The sequence below is a fragment of the Phascolarctos cinereus genome, unplaced genomic scaffold (genome assembly GCF_003287225.1).
Source record: "Phascolarctos cinereus isolate Bilbo 61053 unplaced genomic scaffold, phaCin_HiC Scaffold_2;HRSCAF=192, whole genome shotgun sequence".
Lineage (NCBI taxonomy): Eukaryota > Metazoa > Chordata > Mammalia > Diprotodontia > Phascolarctidae > Phascolarctos > Phascolarctos cinereus.
The window spans coordinates 301,880,732-301,901,191 of NW_027555625.1; the positions used below are offsets into that span (position 1 = coordinate 301,880,732).

General features: G+C 35.4%; 1 protein-coding gene across 6 annotated transcripts in view; it reads left to right on the forward strand.

Annotated features, from left to right (window-relative positions):
• Window positions 1-18,353, forward strand: part of RC3H2 (ring finger and CCCH-type domains 2) — a 61,714-nt gene extending 43,361 nt beyond the window's left edge. For 2 of the 6 annotated variants that reach the window (XM_078150138.1, XM_078150140.1), the window contains 12 exons: window positions 4,165-4,473; window positions 8,505-8,719; window positions 9,241-9,677; window positions 10,947-11,117; window positions 12,191-12,346; window positions 12,677-12,890; window positions 13,031-13,115; window positions 13,589-13,670; window positions 13,767-13,901; window positions 14,283-14,390; window positions 15,600-15,729; window positions 16,477-16,592. In XM_078150138.1, the coding sequence (XP_078006264.1) occupies window positions 4,165-4,473; window positions 8,505-8,719; window positions 9,241-9,677; window positions 10,947-11,117; window positions 12,191-12,346; window positions 12,677-12,890; window positions 13,031-13,115; window positions 13,589-13,670; window positions 13,767-13,901; window positions 14,283-14,390; window positions 15,600-15,729; window positions 16,477-16,505 (2,071 nt within the window). In that variant the 3' untranslated portion in view covers window positions 16,506-16,592. Of the gene's footprint in view, window positions 1-4,164; window positions 4,474-8,504; window positions 8,720-9,240; window positions 9,678-10,946; window positions 11,118-12,190; window positions 12,347-12,676; window positions 12,891-13,030; window positions 13,116-13,588; window positions 13,671-13,766; window positions 13,902-14,282; window positions 14,391-15,599; window positions 15,749-16,476 lie in introns of all 6 variants that reach the window. The other 4 variants (XM_020967546.2, XM_020967548.2, XM_020967549.2 and 1 more) reach the window with 2 other exon arrangements.
• Window positions 18,354-20,460: the final 2,107 nt, after the last annotated feature.

Here is a 20,460-nt window from a genome sequence, read left to right on the forward strand (position 1 = left end):
TGACTAGTGGAAAGTGATGGAGAGAGAAGATAAAAATATTGTGTGTGAGGAACAGAGAGGAAGACGTTTCCCTTTGATGGTTTGTTGTTTATTTGAAGCAATATCTTAAAAGTGTAAGAGGTTTTTTTTCATTTCTTTTCTTGATAATTGCACTTTCATGTGTTTCTCTTATTTGTGGTGTTTATAAATTATTCAGTTTAATAGTAACTCTCTTGATTAAAAAATTTTATTTTTTCTGTCTTTGAGTCTCATTCTTGGTTTACCTCCTTAGAAGCTAAGTTTTGTGCAGTGCTTTGCTTTCTTGGAATTTTAGTCTTTTGTTTTCTTATAGTTTGTTTATAACTTCTCTCCTCACTCTTTGGTTCCTCCCTCTTCATCTGATGTCCAGACTCTAAGGTTAGACATCCTTAGCATTCTCATAACTAGGATGTGTAGGCCCTTTTGGGGATAAATCTTGTTAAGAGAGCACTATTCTTCGTTGGAGTTGTAAGTCCTTTTCCTTAAGCCACAGAAGTCCCTAGGGCTTCCCTGTTGCTCCCTCTGTACTGCCATCTCCCCCAACCCTCCCAAGTTGTAATACTTTTCTCTAACGTGGCTGCACAGAATTACTGTGTTCTGCCTCATGTGGGGTATTTAGAGTTACTGTTGTGGGCGAATTGGGCAGGGACGTCCCTTTTCCACACTCAGACCCTAAAACACTGGCATTTGAAGCTGCTTCCTTTTATGGTACCTGGCAAGTGGTGTGGTATAATGCTGGCTGTGCCAAGTAGGAGCTGTAATATTTCAGTTTTCTGCTGTTATTTCATGTTTTATTCTGTTTTTGTTTTTGTCTTGTGGGATTCAGCTTTGTTACAAATTTGACACATATTTTCTTAATTTTCTAAAACAAATTCCTTTTTAATTGCGTGAACTCAACAAATGAACTTTACAACATGAACGTTTCTCTGTACAAAGAAAAGTATTGCATATGAAGCCCTAAATCTCTAATACGTATAGACTGGGAATTTTTTTTTGTCTTAATGTTTCAGATTTAGCATAGTTCTAACACTGCCCTGTTTGTGTCCCTTTCTGAACTTCATTCTGTGATTTTCTGTTTTTTGTTTTTTAATGATTCATTGACATTTTTTTTGTTTTTTGGGGGTTTTTTTGGGTCTTTTTTTAGGCAGTTGGGGTTAAGTGACTTGCCCAGGTCACACAGCTAGTAAGTGTCAAGTGTTTGGTCTGAGGCCGGATTTGAACTCAGGTCCTCCTGACTTCAGGGCCGGTGCAGTATCCACTGCACCACCTAGCTGCTCCCGACATTCTTTTTTAAAGTATCACTTTCACTACCCCTCCATTTCCTGCCAGTTGTCTTCTCTCCTTCCACTACCCCCTCCCAGCCAAAAAAAAAGGCTCTCTTGTAACATGTAAGTGTAGTCACACAAAACAAAATTCACTCATTTTCTATATCTGAAAATGTATATCTCATTCTACTCTTCAGTTTGTCTCTTCTCTGCCAAAATATAGGAAGCATGATTAAAAAATAGTCTACTGGGGTCATGATTGGTTATTATATAGCTCGTAGGGTACATTTTTTTTCTGTTGTTGGTTTCCATAAATTTGTAGAAAACTACTCCCATTTTTCTAATAAAATCCTTTGTTTTCTATATTGCTATTTCTACTTTGTCATGTGTCATATCAGAGACTGTTGTTATATTAGAGTATTAATATGATCAGCTCTATTATTTTTGGTGGATCCAAGAGTTTGTTGCAGAAATCTTCGCAGATCTTTTCCATTTTTTATCAGTTCAGTGTCCTACTAGTTTCATCTTTTAATGAGTTCTGCATGATCTTGCTTATTTGGTCTCTTGGTACATTGACTGTAAACTTGTTTTTATTCTACCTGTTTTACAAGGTGATACTGCTGTATATAGTAGAGATACTGCTCTACCATTCCATTCTTTTGTTGCTCAGTTGTGTCTGACTCTTTGTGACCCCATTTGGGGTTTTCTTGGCAAAGGTACTGGAGTGGTTCACCATTTCCTTCTCCAGCTCATTTTACAGATGAGGAAACTAAAGCAAAAAGGGTTAAGTGACTTGCCCAGGGTCACATAGCTAGTACATGTCTGAGGGCGGATTTGAATTTGGGAAGATGAGTTTTCCTGACTCCAATCCTAATGCTCTATCCACAGCACCACCTAGCTGCCCTTCTGCTATGTAAGATCTTATAAATAAGTTTACATTCTAATTCTGTGCTTGTATTCTCTCTGAGCAAGGAGATATAAGTGCTGAAAGAAGTGGCTCTTGCTTACCTTCTTGGGTGATGAATTTTACTGCGGTTAAGCTTCTTCATGAAATGATGACGGTCTAGACAATGTATCTTCTTTTATCTGTTAACTATTTTAGGTAGTTAATTGTATGACATACATTCTTATTTCTTCTAACATGTCAATGGCATGACAATACACAAATAACTGTTTCAGAAATAACTACCTCATTGTTTGTAGTCATTTCCAGTATTAAAATATCACTTTCATATTTTGTGAAGTTATTTGGTGATTATCATGTCCAAAACCTTCCTTTTTTTTTTCATTTAGAAAGTATTCATGATGTCTGCATTTGAGGCATCTCTGTATTCTAACCTTTTCTCCTTCTGAACCATGTTTTGCAACATAGTTTTTGCCATCCTCCACTGCACATTAATGCCATAGAAGGTTAATTAGTGTTGGTATAATTTGAAGTGTCCAAGTGAGTCCTTCATAGAATTTCTCCATCTCCTCATCTTCGTTCACAAAATGGATACTTAAGATGTAATTATCTTCACAGTGATCTTCCTGAAGATACTCACCTTCAGTAGTGCAATATGCAGGGACACTAAGCATTTCAGGGATCAGTAAATCCCTTTTATTTTAATATAACTTCTTTGCTTTCCTTCAATCCTCAGCTCAACTCAAATTCTAACTTCTGCTTTTCTAGTCCTCCCTGTCCACCAACCCTCATTCCCCCACCCTGGGCCTTCCTTCTCAGATTACCTTTCACTTGAATAGCATATATCTTATTTGTACACATTTTTTTCATGCTCTTTCCCTTTAGAATATGGAATCCTTACATGCGCTATATTTTTGCCTTTCCTTGTATTTCCCAGCACTTAGTACAATGCCCGGCACATAATTAAGCACTTAATAAGCGTTTGTTGACTAAGTGCCTATTATGTACAAGGTGTAATGAAAACAGTCTCTGCCTTCAAGGATGTTAGAGTCAACGTGGTAATACAAAGTGTACACAGATAGTAAATGCAAAGTGCAACTGTAAGCAAATTACTTTCTGGAAGATGAGAGTGCTAACATCTAGAAAATGAGGGTAGTGGATTAGTGAAAGCCTCAGGTAGGAGGTGATATATGATATGTCCTTGGAAGGAATTTAGATATTCTGTCAGACAGAAGGAGGAAAAAATATAGTCCAGGGTACTATTGGTACAAAAGCGTGAGAGGAGGTGGAATGTCATGGGTAATAACTAGCAGGCTAATATGGTATAAAGGAGAGAAATACAAAATTACCATTTGATACCAACATTGCTCTTTGTATTTGACTTACATTTTGTTGCCTTTCAGTGTTGTTTTGATTTATATTGTAATCATTTTGTATATTGTTCTTTTAGCATTGCTTTCTTTACTGCATTACATCATGCAAATCTTTCTATATTTTATATAATTCTTCATATTGATTGCTTTTTATAGTGTAATATATACTATTTCATTATATTTACTTACCATATTTTGTTCAGATATTCCCTGATCATTAGGCACATATTTTATTTTCATATTTTTGAAATTAGAGATACTACTACTGTGAATATGTTCATATGTATGTATTTTTTATTTTTGCTTAACTTCCTTAAGGAAAGAAACTCCATAATGAGATCACTGCATTATAATTCATTATGAGCAGTTTAGTAACTTTTCTTGTGTTACACATTTTTTAAACACTTGGACCAATTCACAGCTTCATTGTTTGTCTCATAGCTCCTTCAACATTGAAATTTTCCATCTTTTGCCATGTTTGCCAAGATCATAATACCCCGTGGTTGCTTTAATTGATATTTTGTTGAATATTAGTGATTTTGACAGTTTTTGAATTGGTAGTTAATAGTTTGCATTGTTTTTTCTTTTTTCTTTTTGAAAACAGGTATCGTTTAAGGAACAAAAAGATCACAGCAACTGTACGAACATTTCCTCTCCTGAATAAAGTTGGTGTGAACAACACTGTCACAACCACAGCTGGAAATGTCATTTCTGTCATAGGAAGTACTGAAACAACTGGGAAACTTGTTCCAAGTACCAATGGGATTTCAAGTACAGAAAACAGTGTTTCCCAGCTAATCCCCCGTGGTGCTGACACCACACTAAGAGCTCTGGAGAATGTGAAGAAAGTAGGGAAGGTTGGCTCCAGTAGTCAGAATATCTCTGGGGCTTCTGCAGAATCTGTAACTGAAAAGTAGGTATCATATTAAGTTAAAATATTTCATTTTGGTTCTTCAAAAGTCCTTTTTGGAATCCTTCTGGGTGTTTATGAGAATCTTCCTGGTAGCAGTAAGAAAAAAGCTGGACTTGAAGTCTAAAGTTCTGAGTTTGAATTGCAGTTCCAAAATTTAGTAGCCCTAACCTCTCTGAGCCTTAGTTTCCTCAACTATAACATGATGGAATGGATTCTTACGCTATTTGGTGAATAGGGTATTAATGAAGAAAGTACTTTGTATACCTTACAACATTATGTAAACGTTAACAGTTGTGATATTTTAGAGAAAGCAGTTAACCATATTTTTAGTAAAAGTATTTTCCTTTGAAATTGTGGACCTGAATTAGAGCTTAAGTTCAGTTTTATTGTAGTAATACTTGTTTGATGCTTTAAGTTTGGTAAACTCCCTTTACTAATGCATATAGTAAATGGTACTTTCAAAGAGTTGCTTGAGGCGCTGAAAAGTTAAGTGACTTGTTCATGTTCACACAGCTATTAGTATATGTCAGAGGTAGTACTTTAACCCCAGTTCTTCTTGTGTCCAAAGCCTTTCTATATAATCTATACGTTGTGCTACTCTGTTTCTCTTAGTGAAATTTCAGCTTGTGGAAAATTAATCAGTTAACATTTATTGAGTACTTGTGTAGCTAGCATATTGGTCTAGGTGTTTAAAAGTTTCATATATCAAGATATAACTTTGAGGTTGATGTAGGGGTAGGTCATCTAATTTTTCAAATGAAAAAACTTAGTTGTAGGGAAAGTGACTTGTCAAAGGCCACAGTCATTCATGGACCATAGAATTCAGACGTGGAAGGGACTTTAGATATCACGTAGTCCAGCTCCTTCATTTTGTGGAAGGAAACTGAGGCATAAAGAAATTCTTACTTAGCTAAGGTCATACAAGGTAGGAAGAAGTAAAATTAGAATACAAACCCAGGTTTTTAAAATCTCAATCCACTTCTGTTTCCACCATATCACATATTCATTGGTGGAACTTACTTGGAAAATAAGTTTTCTGATTGGTTCCCATTCTTTTTGAGACTAAGCTACTTGTATTTTATAATTCTTTATATAATTGTTATTAACGTTATGAAATGATGTTTTGAATTCATGTAATAGGATAAATACTATTCAAAACAGAAGAAATGTTTTATAAGAAGCTTACCTTTTAAGTACCAAGTCTTGGAAAATGAGTATAGTACATGATGTATAGTGTGATTTAGTGAAGAGAATATCAGACTTGGAATCTTGTGTGCTAATTTCAATTTTTTTAATAAATTAATTTATTTTGATTTATGAACAATCACTTCCACACGCTTTTGAGTTTAAAATTTTTCTTCCCCTTCCTCCCCACCACCCTCCCCAAGACGGCACACAATCTGATAGAGGCTATATATATACATTCTTATTAAACATATTTTCACATTAGTGATGTTGGAAGTAAGACTAATTTCAATTCTGATCAAAGTTTGCTATGTAAACTTTGGTTAAAACCCTTTTTGTGCCTCAATTTCATTATTTGTAAAATGAACATTTGTAAAATGAGATAAAAATTACTTTGTAAACTTTAAAGTACTATAAAAGTTTTCCTGCTTACTTTAAGTACAGTTGTGATGTTAAAAGTGAGACACAATGTGTGAGACGCAATAAGTGAAACTTAAAATACAAAGTATTCTACAAATGTGAAGAATTACTTAGTACTGTTGGTAGTGGAAAGTTATCTATAATTTTGTTAACATTTGAAAATATGTGGAAAACCCTTAATTTATTAATATGTTAGAGTAGAGAAGATATCAACAATCAAATATTTAATACCTACTTATGTTCTTTCTGCTTGGTATTTTGAACATACAGAGGTGGTACAAATCTGACTTTCAAGGAACTTACAGTTTAGTCAGGGAGGGGGAAGGAAACTAACTTTTATTGAATGTCTACTATGTTTTAGGCACTATGCTAAGTGCTTTACAAATATTATTTGAACTTTCCAATAATTTTGTGAGGTAGGTGCATTTTTTTAAACATTTTTTACAGTTGAGGAAACTGAGGCAGATAAAGTGACTTGCCTAAGGTCACACAGTAAACATCTGAGACCATATCTGAACTCAGTTCTTCCTAGCTTTTTGCTCAGTGCTCTGTCCACTCTGCCACCTAGTTATATGAACACATGAACAAAAGCAAATAATAGAAGATAGACTATGTTGTCTAAATTGTGTGGTTACATACTAGTAAAGTCTATAGAAGTTCAGTGCATAAGGGACACCATTGAATATTGGAGTGGAAGAAGGGCATCAGAGCAGAAGTGGGTCCTTGGTAAGTGGTAGCGTAGTGCAGAGTGGAGTTTGTTGTTCTTGGATTTAAAAGATTGGTTGGGCTATCTTAGACAAGTCACTTAACCTTTCTTTGCCACGACTTCCTCATCTGCAAAAATGGAAATGATAATTGGGGAATAATATTAACCTACAAATATCTTAATCTTTATTATTCTGATCCTTTTAAAAATTATTTTCCCTTGTATTTCTTAGATTGTACACCTGATAACACTTGCTTTGAAAAAATCAAGCAGAAAGGCTGCTTAGAGAGTTTTTTTTACTTGATTATGGTACCTAAAGTTTTGGTAAATTACACAGCAGGCCTCCCCATATAATAAATGCTTATTTGGTTTTCTCACAGCCTTTATTTACTTCCAAAAAATAAAAATACTACTGAAATTTCTGCAAACTACAATCTAAGAAACATAAGTTTGTACCTACTAATACCACCCCATACTTACAGTTAATTTTTGTAGGACACAGCTGCTGATCAAAGTGAACATCTGCTAAACCAGTCTGCTATGACTTAAATGCAGCCCATACTCTTTATTATATACTCAAGCTATGAAAAGCCTGTTCTAACTTCAACATCTGTTGAAGGGAAAGGAAAGGAACATGCATTTAAATGCCTGTTATGTTCTTGGCAATGTGCTCAACATTTTACAGATATCTCATTTAATCTTTACAACAGCCCTGGGATGTAGGTGCTGTTATTATCTCCATTTTACAATTGAGGAAACTGAGATTGCCAGAGAGAGGTAGACAGAAGTTGTCACTTTACTTACCTAGTAAATCTCTGAGGTTGGATTTGAACGCAGGTCTTCCTGTTGTCAGGTTCAGTACTCTTTGCCCTTGCACTGCAATATTGGATATAGGACCCTATAATCCATTTAGTATAAAAGATGTTATATTCCTGTGTCATTAGTTTGCAAGATCAAGCTTCTAATGTATCATAATTTTCAAGATCATGTCAAAGTTTGACCTAAAGAAGGAATATGATATGGATAACCTGGTAGCTGCTGTTATCTTTCTACCTTAGAAAAGCAGCTTCATGTCACCTATCTTGCTCCCAAGTAATATATGTTTAATCTATATAGAGGTCATTTAATCGAGATAGAGTAATAGTAATTCTCTATGTGGTAACCTTTATTTAATTATCACTCTACTCTGCCCATATCTATGTAATGGATGGAGCTGCTTCTGGAAGGATTCTGTGGAACTGGAAATCTCATTGTTTCCTTCATGATGGAGAAAACCTGGGGCAGCTAGGTAGTACAATGGATAGAGCACCGGCCCTGGAGTCAGGAGGACCTGAGTTCAAATGAGGCCTCAGACACATAACACTTATTAGCTGTGTGACTCTGGGCAAGTCACTTTACCCCAATTGCCTCACCAAAAATAAAAAAAGAAAAGAAAAAGAAAACTTATATGTAGGGAAGATGACTTGAGTGCTTGAGAATGTGTTTGTAGGATCTCCCATGTTCACACTAGAAGCTTTGAATATGTCACTGTGAGACCATACATTGATAATATAAGTGAGCTGTAGTGTGTATTGGCTAATCTGCCAATTAATTAGTGTCTGTTGTGTTTTCTGAGAGTGGTTTCAGTACCAAATTTGGGGTTTAGAGATAAAATATCTTTTCAGAAGAGCTAAACAGTTATGGACATGAGTTGATTTTCTACTTTTTCCCCCCACAACAGTAAAATTGGTTCTCCACCCAAGACTCCTGTAAGTAATGTAGCAGCTACCTCAGCTGGGCCCCCTACTGTTGGAACAGAGCTGAATTCTGTGCCTCCGAAATCCAGCTCATTTGTAACTAGAGTACCTGTATATCCTCAGCCCTCTGAAAGCATTCAGTATTTTCCAGATCCAAGGACCCAGATATCCTTTGAAGTTCCACAGTATCCACAGACAGGTAAGTACCTTGAAGTTTTATATATATAGTTGATATAAAATTTGTTTAAGTATTTTGAGCTTATAAGTTAAAAGGGAAATTTTATTTCTGTTTAGCTTGCTTTAAAGAAAACAACCCTTTAAATTGTTTTGTTAGTAAGTTCAAGGAAGATCATTCCTGGATAATCTGGATAACATCTGGATAATCACACAACCAACCAATTAACCAAGTGCTCAGAGCCAGAAAGCATAGCAAAATTCATGGTGATCAGTTCCCTAGAATTAAAATGGCTTGTCTGAAGAGAAGAGCTAAAATTTGACAAATAGATATGGCAAATTTTTAAGAAGCAGTTTGCAAGTAGGTTGGGAATGATATATAATTAAATATATAGTTTTACTTATAAAACCAAATAACTAAAAGATTGATATTTTGACTAAAAACAAGCTGTCTTTACTTTCAAGTATTGTTTAAAACTTTTTAAACCATTAAAATCCTGGATAGTACTGAGACCACATTAAATATGCCTCTTTCCAATTTTCAAGGATACTACCCACCACCTCCAACGGTACCAGCTGGTGTGGCTCCCTGTGTTCCTCGTTTTGTGAGGTCCAATAATGTTCCAGAATCTTCCCTCCCACCTGCTTCCGTGCCATATGCTGATCATTACAGTACATTTCCCCCTCGAGATCGAGTGAATTCTTCTCCTTACCAGCCTCCTCCTCCGCAGCCGTATGGACCAGTTCCCCCAGTACCTTCCGGAATGTACGCTCCTGTGTATGACAGCCGGCGCATCTGGCGTCCACCAATGTACCAGCGAGATGACATTATTAGGAGCAATTCTTTACCTCCAATGGATGTGATGCATTCGTCTGTCTATCAGACGACTTTGCGAGAAAGATATAGTAGTTCCCTGGATGGTTATTATCCAATGGCTTGTCAACCACCAAGTGAGCCAAGGACAACTGTACCTTTACCAAGGGTAGGTGATAATGGAAATAAGAAAACTACACCTTTGACTTATGTGTGTATGTGTGTGTTGTACGTATGTGTTAAACATCAAAATTCAAGCACAGAGCATTTTATTTTTCTTCTTTGTTTTCTTATTTGACTATTACGTGTTCCTATGACCGAAAATTGAATGGTGACATGTTATGCTATATCTCTCCTATTTGTGCCTCTTTCTTACTGTATCCACTTAGAACCACCCTAATCCAAACTCCAAACTAGCTGACCTAGAATACTGTAATGCCCTCTGATCTCTAATCCATTTTGCTTATATTGACAGATTGGTTTTACTAATGCCTTGGTCTTGGTACATCAGTCCACTTCTGAGTAATCTTCATTGGCTTCTCATTGTTTGTTGTATAAAAGCCCAAACTCCACATTCCAAAGCCCCGATGAACTGGGACTTCAGCCTGCCTTTGAGCTGAATTTTATGCTGCTTCCTTTTGTGTACTCTTTGTTCCAGCCAAACTGGATCACTCACTACTCTGAGCCTGCTCTCACTTCTGCTTTTTTACACACACACATTTCACAATACAAAGATGTCTTTTTCTCCTTTAATCTGCCCCCCATCTCTGTTAACAATGTATCAGTCTTTCATGGCCCCCCCTCTATGAAGCTTTCCCTGATTATCTCCTCAGCTTGAAAATGATTTCTTCATCTGATCTTAGACTACTTTTGTACCCTTTTTATACACTTGTGTGTTGATTTGTATCTGGGTATTTTTCTTACCACTCTCGCTATATTGAAAGCCCTTTGAGGATAGGGGTCATGTTTTGTCTTTGAATATCCTAGTGCCTAGTATAGTGCAATGTATGTAAGAGGCATTTGATAAATGTTCCTTCAGTGAATGAATAAATGTTAAATTCATTAGTTGTCCTTTTCTCCATCACTCTTCCCTACCCCACTCTCTTCACCAATTTGCCTGATTACTTCTCTCATTTCTCCCATTTGAGTTTAAATATGTAAATGTGCATATATGTGTGTGTGTGTGTGTGTATAAATATACATATACACATTTATCCACATACATATGTGTGCATACTGTGTATATTTACATACATACACAAGGACATGTGTATGTGAGTGTGTGTATGTATGTATATATAAATTCATGTCTCACCCTCCCTCTCTTTTTTTAAAAAAACCATTGGCATAGTAGACTACTTTTATAATCTTGGTACAGGCATTTCATTTTCCACTATGTTTTGTAGATAACTAAGAATGTTTGGTTGTTTCCCCCTAGGAACCTTGTGGTCATTTGAAGACCAGTTATGAGGATCAGTTAAGACGAAAACCAGAACAGTGGGCGCAATATCATACCCAGAAAGCACCCCTTGTTTCTTCAACTCTTCCTATGGCAACACAGTCACCGACACCACCTTCTCCTCTGTTCAGTGTAGACTTTCGTACTGAGGTAGGAAGTTACTTCATGCCTTTCAGGGTCAGGCCAACACTTATTTTTGCTTAAAGGAGAAGTGCTTATTTAAACTAGAATTAGCGAGATCAAAATTCTTGAATGGTTTGGTTTTAAGCTGTTACATGGTTAACGATGTTTCTTTGTAGCAGTATAGCTCTCCTGAGGAAGAAGTGTAGAAATAGCTACTGTATCACTCATGTTGTTTGGGCTTGAGAGGTGTTGCCATTTTGCTTAGTACTAGAATAATCTTTCACTTTAGGATGCCTTAAATTTAATTTAGTGTCCTCAGTCCCATTATTTCCAGAGCAAACTATTTGTTTAATGCGTCTTTAAAATGGAGTGACAAAAAATTGTATCAAAAGAAATTTTTCGACAGACATGTTCTATGCATCCTCACTTATATAAAAGTATATGTTCTTTTTTTTTTCTTCTTAGCACTCCCTGTTTTTCTCTCTGCTCAATGCTAGTCCTGATTCTCCTTCCCCCTCCCCCAGAGTGAAATGTCATCCTTCTTCCTCCTACAACTTTCTAAATTTTACTCATCTTTCAAAGTTGAATTCCAGCTCTTTGGGAGCCTTCTCTAGCTGCTTCAGCCCACATTCATCTCTTCCATTCTCTTAATTCCTATCATTCTATTGTCAATACTAACAGTTTGTCAGTTACATATTCTCTTACTAATTCACGTGTATAAGCCTTTCTGTCCTAACTGTGTAAGTAAGCTCATTGATGACAGAGAATTTGTCATGTATTTCTGTATCTTTTATATTGTCTAGCATATGTAGTAAATGAGGAAATATTTTTGTTTGGCTTACTTGGATAGTATTTGGTTTGCATTATATGCTCAGGAAGCCTGCTGAAGGAATGATAAATTGGAGAGAAGATAAAGTATTTTTCTAACCAAAGTGCCTTAAAATTGTTGGACGTGTTTGTTGCCATTTTTCATGTTAGTCATAAGAAAAGAATCTCAGTTCTTCAGTAGCTAAAAAACTCATGACTATAATAATTGCTTCATACTACTTACATCTTAGTGAATATAACTGTAAGAGTTGACTGTATTTTTTTTTCACTAGTTCTCCGAGAACATAAGTGACGTGCGTGGTACAAAATTTGAGGAAGATCATCTTTCCCATTATTCACCCTGGTCCTGTGGCACCATAGGCTCTTGTATAAATGCCATTGATTCAGAGCCCAAGGATGTAATTGCTAATTCAAATGCTGTGTTAATGGTATGATTTTTGGGAATAATGCATGCTGACTTAAGTTTATGAATGAGCAAAAGCTTTCATTTTCTTGTTGAATAAATCCGTCTTGTTGAATAAATAGGCCTATATCTCATGAAGCCTAGAATGTATTGATTTAGTTTAAACAGTTGGCATGTGTATTTACATTTGATGTTTGCTGTTGTCTGGCTAGCTGAAAGTTAGCAGTAAAATAGCATTCCCCAAAAATTCGAACCCAAATCTTCTGAAAGGAAATACTTGTACCACTTGTTGAAGAAAGATCATTTATTTGTTTTATTGAATTATTTGTTTTATTGATTTTTTTTTAATGTTTAGGATCTGGACAGTGGAGATGTTAAGAGAAGAGTACATTTATTTGAAACTCAGAGAAGGGCGAAAGAAGAAGATCCTATAATTCCTTTTAGTGATGGACCCATTATCTCCAAATGGGGTGCAATTTCCAGATCTTCCCGGACAGGTTACCATACCACAGATCCTATACAGGCTACTGCTTCCCAAGGAAGTGCTACTAAACCCATCAGTGTATCAGGTATTGTAGATTACTACTAACTTCACTTTGTGTACTGTAGTTCAGTTCTAAGAAACTACTTTTCTGTATTGTATTTACATGTGATTAAAATTGTTTTGGTTTTCCATCTTTGTCACTGTTGATTATCTATGTTTCTGCAGATTATGTCCCCTATGTCAATGCTGTTGATTCCAGGTGGAGTTCATATGGCTCTGATTCTACTTCTTCAGCACACTATATAGAACGGTAAGACTGATCTTTGATTAGTTTTTATTAGGGTTTTATATTCTTAGATCTTAGTATGCGCGTTCAAAAGATAAATTCCATCCTCCCTGTTTCGGAGATGTATGTTCTATATCTGTGAGCATTCATGCAGGCCTGGTGTCATGGAGAGGTACTAGGCTAGAAGTCAGAAGTTCTTAGTCTGGTAGGCTTTGCCACTGACTAGCTGTATGTGTATGACCTTGGGTAAGCCACATCGTCTAGGTCTTGACATTGGAATAGATATATATCTCTTCCAGATCTGACACTTGAGGATGCTATGATTTCATTATAGCTAATGAAAAAATTTGATGTTTTAAGATCTGGTACAATTACTTGAAATTCTAATTTTAAAAAATTATTGATGGGAATAATTATTATGTCTCTGGTTGACTTATTGATTGGTTTCACTTTCAAAACAAAGTGCATGTCAATAAAAATGATGTTTTTCTTTAAAGGGATAGATTTATTGTTACTGATTTATCCAGTCATAGAAAGCATTCCAGTACTGGAGATCTTCTAAGCATTGAACTTCAGCAGGTAGGATTAGTTATATTGGATATATGTCATTCTGTGGTTTTCATTCTTGAAAATGGGACAGTTAAAGTCTGGATTTTTAATTCGTATTTTCCTTAGGCAAAGAGCAACTCATTGTTGCTTCAGAGGGAGGCCAATGCACTAGCCATGCAACAGAAATGGAATTCCTTAGATGAAGCCAGTCACCTTACCTTAAATCTCCTAAGCAAGGAAATGGAATTGAGAAATGGAGAGGTAAAGAGAACTGAATCCTGAAATTTAATTAAATTTATGTATTTTGGTGCATGGAAAAATCTCAGTTCTTCTTGATTTATTTTGCTTAATTTTGTGTTAGTTTAAACCATGGTTATGTTATGTTTTGGTTGGTCTTTTTGAAGATTGCGTGTCATAGAAGAAAAAACACTAGAGTGGGGGTCAGAAAACCCAGGTTTAAATTCTAGTTTTGTCACTTAACATGTGTGACTGAGCAAACTATTTGACTCCTTTGAGCTTGGGTTTCCTCACCTTTAAAAAGCAGCTAGTAACACTTTATAACCTGTTGTATTTTGATTTCTGTTTTTCTAATTATAAAGAGAAACCATAATTTTTTTTGTTTAAATGTTATTTGATTTCCAGAGTGATTATACAGAAGATACAGCAGATACTAAGCCTGATCGAGATATTGAATTAGAACTTTCAGCACTTGACACTGATGAACCTGATGGACAAGGTGAACAAATAGAAGTAAGTAGAGCAGTTAGATATTCTGGGGGCTCTGATGACTCTTTTGTATACAGGAAGCATTACCTTTGGTCTGTATTGATTGTATCTTTACAACAACAAACCACATCAGTAAAAGATGAGATTTATATTGGATTTTAACAGTTTTAGGTTTTGTGTGTATTTTTGAAGTGTGCTTGGGGAATCAAGTTTTTGGTTCTATTCTATTTAGATACATTTGTCCCTGGTAGTAGTAACTGTACTACCAGTGTTATTTTTCTTTATTTAAACTTTTTAGTTTTTTTGTGGACAAATATGACATAAGATATAATAATCTAATGCCCATGAAATATACCTATTTGTTCTTAGGAATTTTCTGGGGAATTAATCTCTTTTGCATCTACATCATTTAATCAACAAATATTTATTAAATACCTACTATGTGCCAGGAACTGTGAAAGGGCCAAGAAGAATTAAAAGAAAAAAGACAGTGAAAGTCCCACTCTAATGGAGCTTAGCATATAGTAGGAAAACCTAACAAATGTATACAAATTATTGAAACAGAAGTTAGAATGTGAATGTGCCTTAAGAAATACAAAGGTACTACAAATTCATAGAAGAGAACTATTAATTGCATGTTGGGATGATCATGTAAAGGCTTCACAAAGAAAGTTGTTGGTACTGGGCTTGAAGGATGGGTAGGAATTAGGCATGTGGAATTGCTGGGGGCTGGGAAAGCATATGAGCAGAGTCGTGAAGTTAGAGAATCAGGATGTGTATTCAGGGAATGACAAATTGTTTTGGTGAGAGCCATGTGGAATTGCTGGGGGCTGGGAAAGCATATGAGCAGAGTTGTGAAGTTAGAGAATCAGAATGTATATTCAGGGAATGACAAATTGTCTGTTTTGGTGAGAGTATAGATTTTGTGAAAATAGTTGTGGAAAATAAGGCTGGAAAGTCTAGTGGTTTTCAAACTATCAAGTTCCTTGAATGATACGGAAATTTAGACTTTTTTTCTTATAAATCGAAACAGCAAGGAATAGTCAGCTCTGTATATATTTTGACAGCAAAATATCTTTTCCAGAAGTTTTATATAAATGATCAGACACATAAAAGAGGATGAAATTTGCTAATATTTATTGTATTGGGATGTGTAATTCTTTTGTATAAGGAAGGTTGGAGTCTTGACAACGAAGAAATTTGTCATGTAATTTAAGAAATCTCTTCTTTTAGGAGATTCTGGACATACAACTTGGTATCACATCTCAAAATGATCAGCTACTGAATGGAACTACAGTGGAAAATGGCCACCCACTAAAGCAACACCCAAAGGAACCAGTGGAGCCCAAGAGACAAAGTTTAGGTGAAGACCATGTGATTCTGTGAGTGTTAGAAAATTTAAAATCTGTGTTGGGGAAGGTATAGAGGGAAAGTATGAGGAGGAAGTGGAAGGGAACATACATGGAGAACATGAACATTAAAAAAAAATGTGAAATTAAAATTTGTTTCTGGGCCTTTATGCTGGTCAGGAAAGGAAAGTGCTTAAGACCACAACTGAATACCATATATAACATTGGGATCAGGGAAACAATTTGGTTTTATTTTGAAAATAAAATAATTATTTTGAAATGAAGCAATCAAGGAAACTGAGTAGAAGTCAGATAGAAAGGAAACTTTGGTATGCATTCAAGATGATGAAATATGTTAAACATTGAATATAAATTTTGGATAGTGAGACTTTTGAACAATTCTGGTAGTTTAATCAATTAAAAGGCAGCATGGTGCAATGAAAAGAGCTTTGGACTAGGAATTGGAAGGTTCAAGATCTAGTTCTTTTTTTTAGTACCCAAGAGATCTTAATTTTTCTGAGGCTTTCTTCTCTGTGTCAAATGGGGATGATAACACTTGTGCTACCTGCCTCACATAGTTATTGTAAAGAAAAATGTTTTGTATACTGTGAAGCATTGTGGGATGATGTTATTAAAAAATTGCTGTCATATACTATAGTTCTTTTATAGTACTTGTTACTTGTTATGGTTCTTGTCAAATGTATATGGCTTCTGTTAGTGCAAGACTAATTATCTTTCAATTTCATACTTTTCCCTTTCAGGGAGGAACAAAAAGCAGTCCTGCCGGTAACTTCTTGCTTCAGCCAGCCAATCCCAGCATCAGTTAGCAGTGCAGGTTGCCTGCCAGTCACCACATCTGTCAGTGTCAGCAATCTCATCTTGAAAACGGCTCATATTATGTCTGAGGATAAAAATGACTTTTTAAAGCCAGTTGCAAATGGGAAGATGGTTAACAGCTGAAAGAAGGTCCATCTTTGAAATTTGTGACTACACAATGGAAGCATTTACACTAGCTTTTTATATATATATAATATATATATTATATAATGTATATTTTTTTTAAAAAAATAATACTGGGGGCATCCATTTCCTGTGGACTCTTTGATACTTTGAGCCCTCTCACATTAGCATTCTGAAAAAAAAATAAGAATTTACTTTATTAGGGTAACAAGTTCACTTTCCAGAAATGATTGGAATTTGGACAACATTTTACTTAAGCTTAAAGCAGCTTTTTATGAGTTTGTAGCAATCCGGTGCAGTAACTGAGCCATTCCTCTTTTAAATGGCTTCTATTAAAAAAAAAATAACAACTCAGTTATTAAACTAGCAGGATCCTACAATGATACATCTAGTGAAAGTCAACATAACTAACTTATTTGTTTCTTTTTTGTTTCACTGAGAGAGAATTTACCATCTTCTCGCTGCAGCTGCTTTATTTATCTTTTGTTACGGAACTTTGCATGGGATTTTTTGTGGTTTTTTTTTTCCTTTTGAAGAGTGAAGGTAGGCAGTCTTACCTTAGATTTTTTACAGGGTTAGCACACTAGCTTTGCTTTACTGCATAATGTGTAGGAGTGTGGTACAGTGAGTGCTTTGCTGTAGCATTACAGTTTTTAACAAAAATTCTCATTTTTCCAGGAATAATTTCTGCTTTATTACTATTGATATTTATATACAGGCTACTTGTTTAAGTAATTTAAAAATGTAACCAAGTGCCTAAGTCCTTCAGCTAATGTTCTAGATATTGACTTCTCTTAAGTTATATGCAGAATCGTTTTTAACAATTTTGATAAATTATGCACTAATGTAATGGCTGTTTTTTTAATGCAAATTTACACCTGTACATTATTGAATCCAGTGACTTGGCAAAAGAATCAGGTGCTTTTAGGCTTTCTTGTGAAAACCCTGTATGTAGTGTTTGCACTGACTAACGAGATGGTATTGCTGGGTTTTTAATTTAAATTAATTTGGGGTGGGGTGGGAAAATGTTCATTGAATTGTCTTGGTTAAATATTGTTTATCATAATTTCATGTTCACATTTAATTTTGCATGTTCTTTGGCTATTGAGTTTCAGAAGGCTGTGAAATGTGTAATAATATAGCATTACCTGACTTCCAGTTAGATTGAAAAAACAAACAAATCCCTAACCAGACAAGAATGCTTTTTTGCCTTGCTGAAATGTGACTGGAAAAGGTTGTGTTTTGACATGGCATCTGAAGATAGATAGTGTCAACTGATTATCCCTAAGTGTTCTGGAAATAGAATTCTTTGAAGCTTAAAATTGCACAGTCAACATTTTGAAAACAAAAGCAGGGCACTCCTTCCTGGTTACCTTATCTGTATGTAGTTTGTGTCTCTTTTCTTTCCCTATTTCTTTGAGATGAATTTTACTTTTTATTATTATTATTTTTTAATTAACTTCTGTGAAGTTGTTTATTCTGAGAATTGTACTGGAATATTTTAAGCCAAGCCAATCTTTCACCAGGTGTACTGTATGTAAGGGCTTTTCCTGCTAGCAAAATGCTTAAACAGGATCATGTTATTGGTCGTCTGAGTTGTTAAGTTGTTTTACAAAACCACAGCAATGTATCAGATAAGATTTTGATAACAAAAGTTTTGTGCACATTTCCAGGGGTGGGTGGGTGGGTCAGGGTGGGAGGGCTGTCTTTTCCCTGAGGTTTCCTGATCAGAATAAGAAAATGCCAGTGTTTGATATCTGTCTTAATGAACATGCCCATAAAATGACTGATATGTTGTGTATATATATATCTGAGAAACAAGGGGGGTAGTTTTGATATTCTAGTGTCAGTATGGAAGATCTTACACTTTTATTTAATACTCAGATGTATGAAGATGTTTGTAGCATAACAGCACAGTAGCCTTTATGTAGTTTCCTTTGGCTAATACTGTTTGTTGCAGTGGCCATTGTTCCCTATCCCTGCAAAGAAATATTATTTATTTCACCTTGTAGCCTGAAATGAATAGGAAGTAAACCATGTTACATTAACTTATTTCTGATGTTATAAATTAGCCTAGAATATTACAGGAACATGATTGTTGTATAATTTATATCAGAACCTTTCTATAAATATGAGCTTACTACATTTGAAATGCTTCCGACATACTTTCTTTGCTATATGTGATCCTCCTCAAGAATATGCAAACTAGTATGTCTGTTTCTTGGATATTTAAATAGTGAGATCTTCCATGTTGAAGGTGATGTATTTTTTTTTTTAAGATTTTTAAATTGCTATTTTGTTACAAAAATAGAGACCTATTAACAGTTTGAGAGCTCCTTATGCGCCCTCAGGGAAAGAACCCTCTGTGCAACAGAACTACACAGACCATCTTCAGCATGTTCTGGGGGTGAATATATACTACATAAATTGATCTTGTGTATTTAACCGTATCTTTTTAATTTTAAAATTGCAATTTTAAAACTTGGGTGTGCTCTGCTGGAGGGGTTTGGGATAACTGCTTAGATGTTTGCCTACTTGTCTGGTGAAATTACATTTGCATTTAGTGTATACCTGCCAACCTTACTGGTATGTCTCAGAACAGATGTATTATTTAAAAAAAAAAAGACAAAACAACAAAAAAATACTTTTCTTGCAGCGGGTGGTCCCACAGTACAATATCTCCCCAACCTGAAAACTCTTCTTTTTTACTACTAACATAGGAATTGATTCTGTGTTGGAGTTATTCTGTATTGAATCTTTACTATGTGTAGTAGCAGCCTCGCTTTTGTAACTGTGGGTGTATGGTGAGGCAAAGGAGTTGAATGTTTGCCACTTGAAGACAGCAGAAAAGTGACCCTTTTTCACAAAAGTGCCATGGTAAAGAAGCTATAAACCAGAACTTAGTTCTTTTTGATAGCGATTTCCTGTCATGTGGTCCCTTTTCCAACAAACAAGTATATACCCATGTGTATTGAGAGTCAAAATATTTCAGGCAGCAGGAAACTGAACACCAATAATTGCATTGTAATGTATTTCTATATGTTGCCTCTGATCAGTAACATTTAATTAATTTGGCCTGTTGACTTTAAGACTTGACCAGGAAAAGGGTTGACGACAGTCCAGAAAGTATAGTATTGTTATTTTGGTTTTAATATCTTTCTGAGCTCCATGAACAGTATGGGTAATCAATAAGATAGGATAATCCTGTTGCATGGCCTCATTTCACACATAGGTCATCCTGAAATATTAGTTGTATTCTCCTGAGCAAACTTAAAAGTGATGACAGTTTGTAAAGCACTTGCTTTCAAAAGCATATAAGAGTTCAGTATCTTTGTGGCATGGATAAAAAATTGTGCACTATACATTTCAAAGAAAATTTTATTTTCAGTCACCAAGTGGCAGCAATTTTTCAAATGATTTCATTGTGTAAAGGGACACAGTGAAAGGGTTACCTCACTTTCTAGTACTGAGCAGTTACCATTGTCATGAATCTAATCACTTTACCTTGAATTTGAAGTTGATGCTAAGGATATAGCACGTCCAAATTATGTGCTATTCCAAGTTATTATAGGATGAGTTGATAAGTGGTGTACAACCGTTTGCAAGACCTGAAAGTTGAATCATTTGGAAAGTGTCTTTATAACCTCATGTAGCATACTTTTGACTGTTGTCAAGAGCCCAAGTTGTCTTGTTAGCATGAAGTACATGTTTAAGTATCAGCTGCATGTGGTTTCTGCACAGTGTCTGAGTAGTACCTAACTCTTCATTTGAGTCAGTCTCCAGGC